Source organism: Leptopilina heterotoma, unplaced genomic scaffold (genome assembly GCF_015476425.1).
Source record: "Leptopilina heterotoma isolate Lh14 unplaced genomic scaffold, ASM1547642v1 Lhet_199, whole genome shotgun sequence".
In the NCBI taxonomy this organism is placed as follows: Eukaryota; Metazoa; Arthropoda; class Insecta; order Hymenoptera; family Figitidae; genus Leptopilina; species Leptopilina heterotoma.
The window spans coordinates 458,197-475,752 of record NW_025110915.1 but is presented as its reverse complement, the minus strand read 5'-3'; the positions used below and the strand labels follow the sequence as shown (position 1 = coordinate 475,752).

Below are 17,556 nucleotides of genomic sequence, written 5' to 3'. Positions count from 1 at the left end.
TAAATAAAAGTTGTAAATAAAAAATAATTTAAAAAAAAAATTGTTCCTCTGAATTTAATTTGAGTTTTTGAATATTTTTTTCTCCCTCTTGTTTTTTTTTGACGACGATGTTGGGGAAAGAATATAAATCAAAGTTTAGAGAAAGCTAATCAATTGTGGCCGAAAAGTTTATTTAATCGGGTTATAAGGGGAAAGAAGATGGTTTAGTCAGACGGAATTCACCCCTCGAGTATAGGTATAAAGCAAAAGGTATAATGAGTCAGCAAAAACTTTTTACTAAATCATTTAAACTAATAGTCTCGATAGTATAAATTTAATTTGTTTTCTTCGTTGGAAGGGGATTAATTATTTTTCCTTGGACTTGAAGTGGAAAAAGATAGTTTCAGTCAGACGAAATTTAACTTTTTTTTTTGTTCGGGGATAAAAGGTATACAAAGTTTGGGGAAACTTTTTGTTTTTAATTATTCGAGAAGGAATATTATTTCGCTAGGTTTGGGGATAATCAGCTTTTTGTTTGTTTTTGAGTGGAAAAAGATTGTTTTAGTCAGACTATAAAGGAATGGATTTTTGGTATGGGCCAATCTAAATAAGAGACAGGAAATAGATTACCAAATGATAATTTTTACCATATAATAATCTTTACCAAATAATATTATTTGCCAAATAGTATTTACCAAATAATATTTACCAAATAATTATTATTTATTGCTAAAAATAAAAAAAAATGTAAAGAATGTTATTGATAAAATTATAATTGCTGAAACGTAATAATTATTACCTACTAAATAATAATTTTTATCAAATAATCTTAAAAAATGCTTTCTGCTTAGAAGTATTAGTTTTTTTCGCATTAAGTGGAAAAAAACTGTCCTAGTCAGACAGAATTTTTATTTAAGTGGTAAAAGATCAAGTGTCAAATATAAGTATTTTTCTAAATCATGTGCTATGTACTTTGTAAATAAAATTCTCGTTTTTATGCTGTAAGTGGAAAAAGAGTGTCCCGATCAGACTGTATTTGCATTTTTAAGCGCAAATGTCAGACATGAGAATTTTTCTAAACGATTTGTTTCACGCCTTTTAAATTTAAAAGTTAAAACTTCGTTTTTTATTTCGTTTTACTTTATTTCAAGTAACAAAAGTTGGCTCTACTTGGGAACATTTTTACCTTTAAATAGAAGAAAGTTAAAATTTAAATTTTTTTGTACATTTAAATGATTTTTTTCTGTACAATATAAATAAGAATGTTTTTCTTTAGAGGAATGAATTTTTTAATTTAAGTGGAAAATTTTATTGTCAGGCAAAATTTACCGTTTAGTAAAAAAGTATCAAGTTTTAATTCTCTCTTCATAAGATTTTTATTAGTTTATATTATTATTTATTTATTATTTTTATTATATGCTTCTTTCTAAAAAAAAATTTTTTCGAGTAAAATTTTTATTCTTCTTTAAATTGAAATATTTAAATAATTATATTGTAAAAAATATGAATATTAAATTTACTTTCTTTAGAAGCAAGGGTTTCTATTTTAAGTGAAAAATACGTTTTACGGTCAGACAAAAATTACTTTTTAGTGAAATGTTAAGAAGCCTCATTTTCTTTGTCATACAATTTTTTTAGAATTCTACTTGTTATTCTAGACAGAATTTTTTTAAGTAGAACAATATTGACCTAGTCAGACAGAATAAATATTTTTTGATTAAACAAGAAAAATAAATAATATTATACTTTTTTGCAAATTGCGTATTATTTCTGTTTTAAGTATATAAAGTTAGAATTTTTTTTCTTAAAAAAAACTAAATTAGATAGTTAGATTAAAAGAAAAAATTAAATTAATTAATTAATTAATTTTTCTTCTGTCCGTGTTGACCAAGAATTTTCTCAACATTTTCTAATAACTTCTGGTATACCCACAGGGTTTAAATCTTGGCCCACTCTTTTTTTTATTATTTATAAACGACATTAATTCCGTAATTAAACATTGCCTTTTTCTCTTGTTTGCTGACGACCTTAAAATTTTTAAATCTATAATTAAAAACCAAGATGCATATGACCTTCAATATGATCTTAATCGTCTTATCGAATGGTCTTTCAAGAATAAACTTTTTTTCAATATTAATAAATGTTTCATTATTTCATTTAGTAGAAGTTTTAAAAAAATAAATTATCATTATATAATTGGCAATGAAATTCTTTCCAGAGATTTTTTAAGGGAATTAAATGGTCACAAAATAAAAGTACACAAGAAATATTTTGCCCTTTTTGAATTTTTATTTTTCTTAAAAATTGATAGATTTTGAAATTCATGGGTAATTTTTTAGAAAATATTTTTTTGAACCCACAAAAAAATTGACAAATAAAAAAATTAATTTTTCTAATTTTCGAATAATTTTTTTTTAAAAAGAATTGGAATTTTCAAATAGAAAAATTATATTATAATAATATCGACATAATCTTTCTTCATGTGATGCTAGTGTTTTTTGATTCCAATTTTTCATTTTATAGTTCGAATTGTTATGTCAAAAGTTTGACAGTTAATTTTTAAATAATAATGTAAGAGGAGAAAGAAAATTTAATCCCAATTTCAGAAACTCAATAAAGAGGTACAGTTGTAGTTTTTGAAAATAATTAATTATTTTATGAATTACTTATTTTTGTATTTAAATAATTTAAATCTCGTAGTTAAATTCTTATAAGAATTGATTTAAAAAAGAATTTTAGTGAAAACTTGTACAAAAAAGATTAAAATTTGAAAAATTTAATTTAGAAATTCTGAAAAAATTAGGTTTTTGAAAAATAGTAATTTAAATTCTTTTGAAGATATATTTATAAATTCCCAAAAATAATTTTTAAAAAATGAAACAAATTGAAATTTTTTAAAATTAAATAATAAAGAACTTTACTTTTTCCATCTTTAAAATTAAATTTTAAAAGAAAAATTTTAAAAATAATTTAAATTTTAAAAGATTGTTAAATTAAATTCTTTAAAAATTTAAGGGAAGCAAAAGTATAAAAATATAAAAATTTTGATTTAAGAAAATTGTCAATTACATTATTATTCTATAAAAAATTCTTAAAGTTTTGAATAATTTTATTCAAAAATTATAAAAAAAATAATTGAATTTTGGAAGAATTAATGTTGCAATTTTTAAAAATAATTAAATTTCAAAAAGTTTTTCATTGAAATTATTAAAAATTTTAATTCCTGTTGAAAAATAAATAAAAAAATTAAGTTTAAATTTTTGTTTAACAAAAAAAGTATTGAAGTTTTGAATAATTTAATTTAGAAATTCCGAAAAAATTTGTTTCTTAAATAAATACAATTAAAATTTTTTTATAAATAATTGTATTTCCGAAAATAGTTTTAAAAAATTATAGAAATATTTTAAAATTTTGTCAAAATTTCATTGGATTTAATGGATTGTTCCAGTGGTACTCGAAAGTTCAATTATTTAATTAAAAATATCTTACGTTCAAGTTGTAAAAAACATCTTGGCCATTTCTATAGAAAGAGTTGTTCAAATAGAACAAAAATTTAAATAAATTTAAATAAATTTAAAGAAAAACTGTTAGAAAAATTATATTTTTTAAAAACTGAAGAATTTTTATTAAATTTCAAAAAAATAATATTGTAAAGTAACAATGGTAATGAAATTTCACGCGTTGTAGTTTTGCTAGTTAAATAATAATAATTGTATTTTTTAGCATTTTCTGTCTAAAAATTGATTGAAAGTGAAAAAAAAATTTTTAATGTGAAAAATTATTTTTTTAGCCAGACAAAATGATCACTTTGAAAATAATATTAAACTTTTATCTAAACTATTGTAAAAAAAATTGTTTTTTGCTATGAGTAGCAAAAGTTTGTCCTGGTCAGACTGGTTTTTCAATGGATAAACCTATAAAGAGTCAGACAATTTTTTTTTTATTTAGAGAGCGACTGTAGTATTTATTGTTTAGCAATTATTATTAAAAATTCAAAAGAAATAAATAAGAAAACAAAAAGGAAAAAAATTAAATAAATAAAAGGAAATAAAAATAAAATAAATAAAAAAAAAATAAAAACATAATAAAATAAAGAAAAAAAATAAAGAAAATAAAAATATATAAAAAATATGGTTTTAACAAATATCAAATAATAATTCAATCAAAAATACAAATAAGGGTGTAAACAGAGTAAATAAAAAAGAGAAGTGTCAAAAAGATTAAGTATGATGTCACACTTTATAAATGAAGATATTTCTGGTAGTGAAGAGATAAAAATGAAAATAAATGTCATGAAGTAGTGAGAAGATATAAAATGAAGATATTTCTGAAATATTAATGAAGGTATGCAGTCCTCAATAATTGAGGGGTTGATGACAAAGAAGGAAACGCGTAGCATATACACTTGAACCCCATTCTTGAACATTTTAATTATCACTTGCTTTAATCAAAGACTAGTTCTCTTCTTATTTTCTAGTCGTGTGTGTCGAAGGTTGTGAGGCTAGCATGGCACTTGGATTCGCTTTTACGGCTAGAAGCCACGAGAACGGTGTTCATTTCACAAGGTCCCTTTTGCTTGTAGTAAGAGGGAATAGCAATTTCGTTGCAGTGCATGCCGCGTAAAGTCAGTTGCATCACTGACTCTCTCGGTTGCAACTGTTGCCCGACTATAAACCATTGAGTTTTCATTTGTGTTATCATTTTTTTTTATTTTTCTATAAAAAAAAAAATATTTTATTCCTATTCAAAAAAAAAAAAAAAATTCTGTGTTTATACCAAAAAGGTTAAAAAAATCCTACGCCAAAAAAAAAAAAATTTTCGGAAAGTTTCCCACTGCTCTGAAGTTTGCAACCGGTGCCGGTTAAATTCGATAAAAATAATGACAGTGCGTTGAAAAAAAATTTGACTTTTTATTAAGTTTTCTTTTTTTTTTTAATTAAAATTTTAATTACCAAGTTTTGTAAATAAATTTCTTGTTAAATTGCATCATCGTCGACAGAAGCAGGCATAACCGATGGTATGAATATGTTTATAAAATTTTTGCAATTATTTTATGTAATATTTTTAATGATATTTGTTTTTACCAACAATTTTGAATGCAATTATTTTCTTTATTGTTTCTTGATTACAAATGAGAAATAACACGTGTGTTCTCGCAATGTTTGTCCTGGTAGTGGAGATAAATTTTCATTTGAGAAATTTTAATTTATTTATTTTATTTTCCATATTTTTATATTTTGTTTATACTTTGTTTATTTTTATATTATGTTTATACTTTGTTTATATTTTATTTATATTTATATCTTGTTTGTATTTTGTTTATATTTTATTTTGTTTATTTATTTAATTGTGTATTATTTATATCTTATTTGAATTTTGTTTATAATTTATTTATATTTTGTTTGTACTTTTTTATTTTTATATATTTTGACATTTACAACTAAATTTTTAGATTTATTAAATAAATAAAATGTAAAAGAAAACAATAGACAAAAATAATGGAAATGAAATGTAAATGTTTTACAATAACTTTTTTAGAAAAACAAAAAAATTATTTATGCAACAAATTAAAATTAAGTGAAAAATAAGAAAAAAAGGGAAACTTTTGATGTTTTCTTCTTAATTTTCAATTAAAAATCTAATTTTTAAAAGAATACTTTTTATAAATGAATATAAAATTGAAATTTTAATTACAAAGCAATAAATACAATTGCAAAATTCCTTTTGAAAGACCCTAGAAAAATGGTATTTTTCACATATTTTTTGTTTGAATAATTAAATAAATTTTCGAATTTAAAATTAAAAATGAAATTAATTCGAATTGAAAAATTAAGAAATTTATATTAAAAGATTACATAATTAAATTAATTTTTGAATTTGAAATTGAACATTAAATTAATTTGAATTGAAAAATAAAAAAAATTGAATTAAAAACTTCAATTTAAAAGATTTAATATTTAATTAAATAATTTTAAAATTTAAAATTAAAAACTAAAGTAATTTGAATTTTAATGAAAAAATTAGATTAATTTGATTTAAAAAAAATCCAAATGGTAAAGTTGAAAAAATCAAATTAAATAAATAAACTATTTAATTAAAAATAAAAATTGAATTTACACTAAAAAGTTATATAATGAAAATTAAAGAACATACGAAGCGAGAAAATTTTTTCGCATTTCTATCCAGGAAATTGAATACCATTATATTTTATAAAAATTACGAAAAAAAGATCCTTGTCATTTCTTTTGATATTTCATATATCAAGTTCACAATATTGAATTATTATAGTGCAACCAAGCGTATTATGACATTTATCAGTCTAGTCGTAGAGGTCAATGGCTTCTTTATTGCGATGAAGTCACGTCATTAAAAAAAAAGAAAAAAAAATTTCCCTGAATATCTCAATTTTCACTGAATATAATAAATCAGTTATCCAATACCAATTAGTTAGACGAAAATATATTAGGAAATCTCCGGTTATACACATTTTAATTAATATCTGCCACTATACCATTTATGCCATTTTTGTATATATTTCACTATCAACCGTAACCATCAAAATAGAGTAATGATTCACATTCATTTATTTAATTAAATTACAATAAATAACAATTTTGCCTTTATAATTCAATTCCAATTTAATTTAATTAAATTTCAATATAATAAATTATTTCAAATTTTCTCATTAAATTCCCATAAATAACAATTTTAAATTTACTAATTAAAATTCCTATAAATATTTTTGTATTTATAATTCAAATAATCTTTCTGTTTATTCAAAATATATTAAAAATGATCATTTTTATACTATTTTCTTTCTTTCCTCGATTTTATCTTTTCATTTGAAAGAGAATAAATTTTGAAAAATTTTCATTTACTTCTTTACTATGTCGTGAGTTTATTAGACATTGTTTGTAATGTATAACGAACATAAGACTTCAAATGGTAAAAGAATATTATTATGTATCTCTTTTTTCCCTGAACAAAAAAATTTGCAAATCAGTGGAATTACATATTAGGCGGGAGTTCATTAATTCACGTATTCCTAATTATATTGAAACAAATACAAATAAGCAAGTGATTAAAATACGATTATAATTAATTAACGAGGAACCAAATATCTATTTTAATTAAAAAAAAAAGGAACAACAAAACAAAAGCAGGAGAAGAAGAATCTTTCGTTTGTCGTATCTGATAAGCGTGGAGCGTGTAATGAGATCCTAAACGTGCCAATTAAATATTTTAATTATAATCAGCGACGATTCGCTGTTTAATTGAGAAATTTCGATCAATAATAACATTTATTTTACTGATTTTTATAGAAAATAAAAAACGAACCAATTAGTGAATAAATTATATTCATAAACAAATACAGAAATAAATTATATAAATTAAATAAATGAATAAATAAATAAGTAAAGAAAAAAACAAATACAAAAATAAATAAATAATGAATAAATTAATAAATAGAGTAAATAAATATATGAAAAATATTTTTGTTTTCATTCTTAATTTTATTATTTTTTAACTAAAATAATTATTAACTAAATAAATAATTTTCAATACATTTTTCCACTGAAAATTATTGATGGCATGTGATTCTCGCTCTCGGAGAAAAATAAAGGACAATTAGAAAATTATTATCTCTTATTCTCGCGAGTCATTAATTTTATTGACCTCAATTTTTCTAAAATATTATATGAAAAAAAAAAATTGTCTATCTCTTCTTTTTCATGTTCTCGAGAGAAAACAAAAATGATTATTGAATCAATTTCATTCTTCTTGTTTCGCATCACTGCTTCTCTATACACCTTATAAATTGTATACTGTCAAGGAAATTTTTTTTTCTTCTCCTCCTCCTCTTCCTCTTTTTCTTTCTCGCATCCGGAAATCAAGCAGTCAAAAAATTACTATATATAATCACTATTGGTGTATCAATTTTTGCTTCAAATAAGAGTAAAATATTTTTCTTGAAATATTCTGAAAATATTTTCTAGATATTATCTATAAAATGTCACTTCAATCCACGCTCACACGCCCTCGAAACAATATTCCTTTTTCTTTTTTGTTTGCTCTGGAAAGTCTTGACATTCCTGTTTTAAATCCAATCGTTGTGAAACAATGCAAGATTTATATTATTTGAAAATAAGGGGGTGAGGGGGGGGGGGGAATAGTCGAATCCAATTTGTGGTTTTTCTGAATTATTAGATTATTAGGAAATTCTAATTTAGTTGTAGGTAAGCTCATTATATCTCAGTTACGATATTGCGACAGAGATGTGAATCATATTATTTCTGTTGTATTAATTCAATTTAATTTCAATTTCTTCTATTTTTTTCTATTTTTAATTTTTTATTCCTTTTTTTTCTATTTTTATTTTTTCTTTTTGCTCTTCTAATTTTTATTATAATTATTCGCATTTTAAATTTATAAATACTACTTTTGATTTTTTTACGTAATAATCCCCTAAATAATAATAACTCTCTCAAAATTTGAATTTGTAAAAATGTTTATTAATTTGAATTAGTGACTGACTTTTTGCTTTTGAATTTGTAAATTTTATTAATAAATAGTAATTTCTACTAATTTGAATTAAAATTTAATATTTAATATTTAATTGACACTATTATTTTGATTACTATTATTATTATTAATATTATTGTACTTTAATAATAAAGAATAGTACAAATATATAGTAAATAATATATTTTTATGGTGTTACTATTTTTTATTCTAATTTTTCTCTTTTTATTTTTTTAACTATTTTTTATTCAGAATTTTAATTTTAATAATTAATTTTAATTTAGTGAAAATAATTACTGTAAATTTATTCGAGTAATATTTGTTTAAAAGAGAAATAAATATTTGTGGAAATATTCAAACATTAAAGTTGTTGATAAACATTTTCTCTCGTCAGGAAATTGTGCGATTATAAAAATGATATTAATAACAAGAGATAAAATATTTTATTAACGATATAATTATGTAATTCATGGGAGATAATTTGCAATATAAATGAACAAGAAAATTTAAAAGAAAAATTTTTTAAAAATTGTTATTACTTGATAGGTTTATTATTAATAGAAATTCATCTGTTTCTGTCATCTATATGAAACGAAGGTTATTTTTTTTTTTTTTTGCTTAAATATTAAAAGCGAGGATGATAAAAATAATAAAAATCATCTATCAAAAAAGTAACAAACAGAAATTAATAAATTAAATGATAAATCGCTCGCATGTGTTAATAAATAAAATGTATAACAGAAAATATTAGTAATAGTGGAAAAAAAATATAAAAGCAGAGAAATATAAATTGAAAAATATGGTAGGAGAAAATGTGAATATAAAAATTTGAGAGAATAGAGAAAAATTGAAAAAAATAATTAAAAGAAATTAATGAAAAATTAATGAAAAAAGAAATAAAATAATTGACTAAAAATAAATAGACATAAAATTACAATGAATTAGGATAAACCAGACAGTAATTGTCTACTTAAGAAAATATTTTTAATAAATACTGTTTAAAAATTGCAATTAAAATTTCTTTTAAATTTTTTCCACGTGTGATTGTTCCTGATGATTCTACAAAACTATTATACCAATCATGTTTACAAAAAAAAATTTCTTATTTTTAAAAAAATTTTCAAATAAACAAGTAAGAATACGACGACAGAAATCGGCTACTTAAAAAAGCCTTTAAAAATAAAAATATAAAACGCAAAATAATAATAATACAAATATAAAGTAAAAATACGAAATAAATATACAAAATAAAAATACAAATAAATACTAAAAAATATGAAATAAAAATACAAAAAAATAATACAAAATAATAATACAAATACAAATACAAAGTAAAAATACAAAATAAAAATACAAATACAAATACAAATACAAATACAAATACAAATACAAATACAAATACAAATACAAATACAAATACAAATACAAATACAAATACAAAATAATAATACAAAGGGAAAATAAAAATATAAAATACGAAATAAATATACAAACTAACAATACAAATAAATACAAAAAAAAATCGAAATAAAAAAACAAAATTCAAAGTAAAAATACAAATACAAAATACAGAGCAAAAAGGAATACAAGAGAGCATAAAATAATATCAGTACACTTTTTCTAATTCAAAAATTGCGAACAAATAATTCACTGCTAGTAATAAAAAATGCAAATAATTCAAACAACCTGTCAATTAGTACAGAAAAAAAAATTCCATCAGAAAAATAGCACCAAAAAAAAAAATATCTCTATTTATTTTTTTTTTCCTTTTAGGAGAGCATCATTCGCACTTTGAATGGCAGAAGTGCCCATGGGAATGGAGATGTAAAAGAGGAACTTCGAAAGACCGCCGCCATCAATGAAGGACAAATCGATAGTCAAAAAATAAATAGATCAGTTCCAATTATTTCCAATTCAGTTAACACGAGCATTAAGGATGAATTTGAATCAAATGTAAAGACTCGTAATGGCAATGATAGATGCATTGAAAACAAAGATGGAAAAAAGCGTTTAGAAGAAAATTCAGAATTCAAGAGTCGAGAATCATTGGATGAAAATGATGATGATGAGGATGAAAATGAGAATGAAAATGAGAAGGAGGAGGAGCTCAGTTTAGATCTCGAGGAACCCTCGCAAGAAGTGATGGAGTATGCCAGACGGGAGCTGGGTGAAACCGAGGAGGTCAAGTGTCAAACACTTCAAGAGTTACGCGAAATGATATACGGTAATTTGAAATTTCACTCGTACTTTTTTAGACAAAAAAAAAACCTGCTGCAGTTTTTTAAAAAACCGCACTTAAGAATCTGCGTGAAAAGAGGTGGATTCTTTTTTTCTCATTCTTCTTTTTTTTACTCGTACGAGAAATTAATTGCTTCACAAGAATACATTTTTTCTGTTGTGTAAAAAAGTTTTTTAAATGAATTGACAAAAATTTATTATTCGTGAGAAAAATTTTTACTGCGCTTGTTTTTTCTTTTAATTATTTTATGTAAAATTGTTCTTTTTAATTATTTTTTTTAATTATCCTTTTTTAATCTTTTTTTAATTATTATTTAAAAATTTTTTTTTAATTATTATTTTAAATATTTTTTTAATTATTTAAGCATTTCTTAAAATTTTCTTTTCATTTTTAATTCTTTTTAATTTTTCTTTCGAGTATTTTTTTAATTCTCTTTTCAACTATTATTATTCTTCGGAGTGCGTCACATTTTTTAAATATTCTTTTCTTATGATCAAAAGATCAAAATAAATTCTGAACATTCAATTGAAGGAAATATTTTTTTATAAGTAATTAAATAAATAACTTTTTATTAAAGTGCGTTCAATTATTTTTATAATTACTCTGTTTAAATATTGTTTCTTTAAATTTTTTTACTAATTCTCTTTTCAATTATTTTAATTTAATTAGTTATTAATTAATTAGTTTATTAGTTAATTATTTTCTTAGTTACTATTTAATTATGTATTTAATTAGATTTTAATTTTAATTATTATTTAATTACAATGATTCAAATGATAATTATTATTATTATCTATTTTAATAATTATTTTTTATGTGCAAAATAAATTCTGAACATTCAAGTGAAAGGAATATTTTTTCATTTACATAAATTTTTTAATTACTTTCGTAGAAATGAGACATTTTACTGAACATACTATATTAAATAAAATAAATAAATGAAATAATAAATAAATGAATTAATAAATTTCCAAAAATTACTGCCAGAAATAAAAATTAAAAATATAAAAAATTTAATATTTCGAAGGTTATAAATGATTTTCTAAAACGCGACACTGACAACAAAAACCTTTAAAGTATATTTTTTTTAATTATTATCCTTTTTTTAAATTGTTTATAATCTTTGTCTCTCTTCTTCATTTTCTTCTTTCTTTTTCCCCTTTTTTCGATTTCTGAAAAATATATTCAATGCGATTGATATAATTTGTCTATAAACGCTACAATTTTTTATTTCCCAATAGCAATAAATTCATGACTGGTTTAAATCGTGAAAAAAATAAATAGCATCTATTTTAGATTTATAAAACTGTCGTAAATTTGCAACAAAGTAAATTGATGTAATTTGTTCCAATTAAGCAGATAATTATAGTGAATTTAATTCCAGATACCAGTGACATTAAATACAATGTAGCAGATTTTTTTCTCACAACTGCAAATTCTTAAGGTGGCAATTTTTTTTGGAATTTTTTTTTTTTTACTAACCCTACAAGACTTGACTTGACTTTCTAACTCTATTAGATAATAAGCATCTATTTTTAGAATTTTAAAAAAATATGAAGGAGAATTATTTCTTAATTTTTAATTTATTTTAAATTCTTCAAATTATTTTTAATAGTTGACGTACATTTTTCTTTATTTCTACTTAAATTTTTAGAATTTTTTAGTATTTCTATCCTGCATTAAAATTTTTTGATTATTTTCATTCTTTTTAAATTGTAATTATTTCTATTACTGTTTGATATTTTCAATTTATTTATTTATTTTATAATTTTTATTTATTTATTTACAAAAATTTTACGCACAATGATGAAAACTTTATTTTTATTCAAATAACTGATTACTTTTCTATTATGAAATAAATATTTATTTGAATCAAATTATTTCATTTAAACACTGAAAAAATTACAATATAAATTTAAGAAAATTCTAATTAAATTTAGAATGTAATTTTTTCAGTGAACCAAATAAATTTTTTTTTCAGTGTATTGTTTTCTATTTATTAGAATTTATTTCTTTAATTTATTTTATTATTTAATATAGACGGGGAAAATAATATTTATTATAAAGATAGAAATATTCCTTTGCAGTTTTTAAATTTTTTTGTGAAAAATAAACTTTAAGGAAGAATCGAACCCTTGACTTGACTCATTTTATTCATTTGATTTACGTTTAAAAATTTTTTTTATTTAAATTTTGTCGTTAATTACTTTTGATTATATTTTACATTTTTATTATTTTAATTTATTTTCCATTTTCATCTGTCTATTGTTTATTAATTATTTGTCTGCATTGCAAAACAATTTTTTGCATTTTCATTTATCGTTATTTAAAACCATGTTCATTTAACACATTAAATATTTTATCATAATTCACTAATATAATTTGCTTCTTACATTTTTTTTCCACACAAACACTCAATTTGTTGAACCTTTTAGTTTCTTATTAGTATCCATTAAAAATGTTTTTTATTTATTTTTCAAAATGCAATTTACATAACTAGATAATTTCCAAGTTAATTCTCACTTCATTGGCAATGAACAAGAAAAATAATTTAATTACAATAAATTTTATTATATTCCCAAAGATATCATATTAACTAATATAGTCAACTTTAGTCACACAGATAAATTCCAGGGCATATAAAGTCATTTCAAAACCGGTATCACAACCGCAAATATCTAAAATGAAAATTAAAAAAAAATATTATTTTCTTTATCGATCAGACAAAAACACGTTTCTATTTAATCTATACTTTATAGTATTTTAATATATCTGTCTCTCTGTGTATATAAAATGAAGTATTAAATGTAAATCGACTTTTATCTCTTTAGTTTGATATTTAAATTCAATTGTTTCTACCGTATACTATCATTTACAATTCAACCTTTTCTTTTTATAAAATCCAATAATAGGAGTCAACAATATTCAGTCTATAGATTATTATGGAGAGAAAAAAACTTGTATATTTTTGCATCTGTCATTATAAAATAGAGAATACAATAAAATATGGGATGTCATTAAAATTAATTGTCGCACGCTAGGTGTTATTCAGTTTTCAGTTTTTCATTTATATAAATAATTAGACGCGCAGGAAATTCAATTTTCACAGCGCAGCTAGATAATTACTTCATGAAAAAGTTTCTTTTTATTAAAATTAAATTGAAAGGAGAATTAATTTTAATAATACTATTTTAAGTAATTAAGTTAAATTATAATAACACGACTAAAATATTTATTAATTAAAAGAAAATGCGATTATTAAATCATTATGAAGAATTTAAATACAAAAATAAACTCTGAGTAATTTTTAATTACCATTTATTATGTATAATTTTTATTTCTATTTAATTTACAATAAATTATAAATATTATAAATAAATCAATAATAAATAAATAAAATTAATAAATTAATAAATACTTATTATTTTTTTTTGTTATTAATTTTAACAACTGTAATTGTAAATATTAATTAATAATTATTATTTATTATTAATATAGATTAGCAACAATTATTCTTGAAAATACAAAATGAGGGTAAACTGCAAAAATTTCAAAATTATTTCTTGCTAATTATTAAAAACACTATAATTTATAAATTTAATTAATGCCTAATAAAAAATATTGAATCAAAAAAAAGAGAACAAAAATATTAATAGTAACCACCCCGTTTCCTTTTACTTTTTAAATTTATTCTGATATACAATGTTGCACATTTTTTTATAATAAAATTGTGATAAATTTTCTCACATAAGAAAATGGCGTGTCTTATCTTAAATGAGAAAGGCGGGGAGGGAGGAAAAAAGGATCAGTTTCGCAATGTGGAGCATGCTAATAAGGCAAATTGCGTAAATCTATTTAGAAGGCAAATTCTTCTATTTACACGACTATTAATAATGATTATACTTTTTATATTTTTTTTTTATTTGACCCTAGAAAGGGGAGAATGTTCACCACAACGAATGGATGATGCATTTCTCATCAGATTTTTACGAGCACGTAATTTTAATATACATCGAGCACATCGTTTGGTAAGTTTCAAAAAGCTACAATTTCTTTTCAACAAAAAATTATTTTTTAGTTAATAAAACTGTTGATTTTTTTTTCAAAAAAAAAAAAAAAATATATTTTAGTTATAAAAAATGTTGATTTTCTTCCAAAAAAAAATTATATTTTAGTTATCAAAAATGTTGATTTTTTTTCTAAAAAAACAAATGTTTAATCGAATTTTTCTTTTATAATTAAAAATATCAGTTTAAATATTTTTTTAAATATTAGGTATAATTTTCCAAATGCAAATATTTAATTGGATATTTTTTTTTTGGTAATCAGAACTGTCAGATTTTTTATATTCAAAAATAAATATTTAATTGATTTCTTTTTTTTTATAATTAAAACTGTCAGATATTTTATTTTCCTAAATAAATATTTAATTGAATTCTTTTTCTACAATTAAAACACAGATTTTTTTATTTTCCAAGACAAATATTTAATTGAATTTTTCTTCAGGTAGAAAATTCTTTTTTTGGTGTCAGCTTTTTAATTTTCCATTACAAATGTTACATTAAATTTTTTTTCAAACAGAAATTTTGTTCATCAGTTGTTTCTGTTTTCCAAAATAAATATTTCATTAATATTTTTTCCAAAAGACAATTTTCTTTTTTTAATGATTAAAATTGTCAGATTTTTTATTTTCCAAAACAAATATTTCATTTTTCTTCAAGTAGATAATTTTTATTTGTGTCAGCTTTTTTAATTTCCAAAATTAATGTTAAATTGGTTTTTCAAAATGAAATTTTTTTGTCAATTTTCTTTTTGTTTTTGATAATTATAACTTGCAGATTTTTATTTAAAAAAAACAAATATTGATTTGAATTTTTTTCAAATAAAAAAACACTGAAAAAAATTTATTTGATTCAAATAAGTAATTTTCAAATAAATATTTGATTCAAATAAGTAATTTTCAAATAAATATTTGATTCAAATACAATTTATTTGTTTTAAATACAAGTTATTTTATCTAAATTAAAATTATTTGATGCAAATAAATATTTATTTGACAATAGACAACTAATTGTTTTTTGAATTAAATAAATTTTTTTTAGTGTAAAAAAATTTTTGTAGATAATTGTAAAATTGTAAATACTTTTGGTAAACGTCAGATTTTTAATTTACGAAACCAGATATTTAGTTGAATTTTTTTCAAATATAATTTTTTCTTGTAAGTAAGAAAGTTATTTTCTTTTGTTTTCCAAAACAAAAATTGAATGTATTTTCAAAAAGAATTTTTTTCTCTTGGCAATTAAAAATGTGATGTTTTTTCTATTTTCCAAAAGAAATATTAAATTGAATTTGTCGCGTGGTGGACCAAAACGATAAATAACTGATCGTCAGATCATTTCTTGTCTCCGTTGAGTTTACACAATCGTGCCAAGGTGAACCAATCACTCTTTCGAATGCGCAATCAGTACGGTACATTATACATATAGTTGTTAATCTTATTTTTCTATATATTGATTTATAACTCGATTTGGAAAATTTTTCTCTTTGAGACAGTACATAGACGAGGGGAAAAAATTTTTTTTTGTATTCCGTAAACTATTTTTTACCCCTTGATTTTTTGACATCCTTGTAGTATTTTCTAATTTTTTTCATTATTTTTTTTGTTCTTTTCCTCCTTCTTTCATTTTGTTTTATTCTTTTTTTTCAGTTTATTTTTTTTTAGAGAAAAAAAATTTGATTCTATGGATAAGAAATAGAGTATCAACAATGGAGAAGTGAAGTGAAATTTATATATAGTTTTAATTTAAATGGAGAGATGGGTAATTAAGGGGTGATTATAATAGAAGTTGTCGCTTATTAATTGTTCTATTCAATGCAGTAAACAAAACGCCTTGCCGGAGGCAATCCATTCTACTTCTGTGTTCACCGGATTATTTCGTTGTGAATACGCGGAATTCAATTGCTGAAGTACTTTTGAATCTAGATATCTCTTAATTTTCCTTTGTTTTCCATATATATATATATATATATATATATATATATGAAGGCAATTTCACCATACTGTCTCCTTCTCTCGTTCGTTCGTTTCTTTTTCTGTTTTCTTTTTCAAGATAGAAAATTTATTTTTTACCTCCTAGTCAATAAACGGGAGTAATTAGATATTTACTATTACATTACTAATAATTAATTATTATTATTATATTATTATTATTATTATTATTATTATTATTATTATTATATTATTAATATTTATTTACAATTATTAAAAAATACGTATTATTAGTATTTTAATTAAGTTTTATTTATTTATTTTAAAATTATAAATTTACATTTTTGAAATATAAATATTTGTTTATATTTTTGTAATATTATTTTTTATTTAAAACTAAAAATTAAATTTTTCATAACTATAACAATGAAAGATGACCGAGTGATAAAATCATTTTTAATTTAATTATTATTTTCTTGAATTTTTAACTTAAATAACTATTCTTTAAATCAGTTATTTTTAATAATTTTCGAGAAATTATTATTTAACTATAAAAATAAATAATTTATTGAATAATTCAATGCTTCTTAGAATTCAATTCTCATAAAAAATTTTATAAACAAATTTTTAAATAATTGAATTTTTTCGACAAATTTTAATAAAATTTTTTTAAAAAATTATATTTTTCGAGAAATTTGATTAAAATTGTATTTAAAAATAATTGAAATTCTGCGATCAGTTTTATTATTTGTGAAAATAATTAAATACCGAAAAAGAATTTTATTATTTTTGAACAATATTTAATTTTTGCGAAAAATTATTATCA

The 17,556-nt window shown here is 21.0% G+C and overlaps 1 protein-coding gene across 7 annotated transcripts in view; it reads left to right on the top strand.

Annotated features, from left to right (window-relative positions):
* LOC122501078 (alpha-tocopherol transfer protein-like) overlaps window positions 1–17,556 on the top strand; it is a 69,396-nt gene that overhangs the window by 45,408 nt on the left and 6,432 nt on the right. For 6 of the 7 annotated variants that reach the window (XM_043610328.1, XM_043610333.1, XM_043610331.1 and 3 more), the window contains 2 exons: window positions 10,276–10,726; window positions 14,675–14,769. In XM_043610328.1, the coding sequence (XP_043466263.1) occupies window positions 10,276–10,726; window positions 14,675–14,769 (546 nt within the window). Of the gene's footprint in view, window positions 1–4,588; window positions 4,997–10,275; window positions 10,727–14,674; window positions 14,770–17,556 lie in introns of those variants that run through there. The other variant, XM_043610335.1, reaches the window with a different exon arrangement.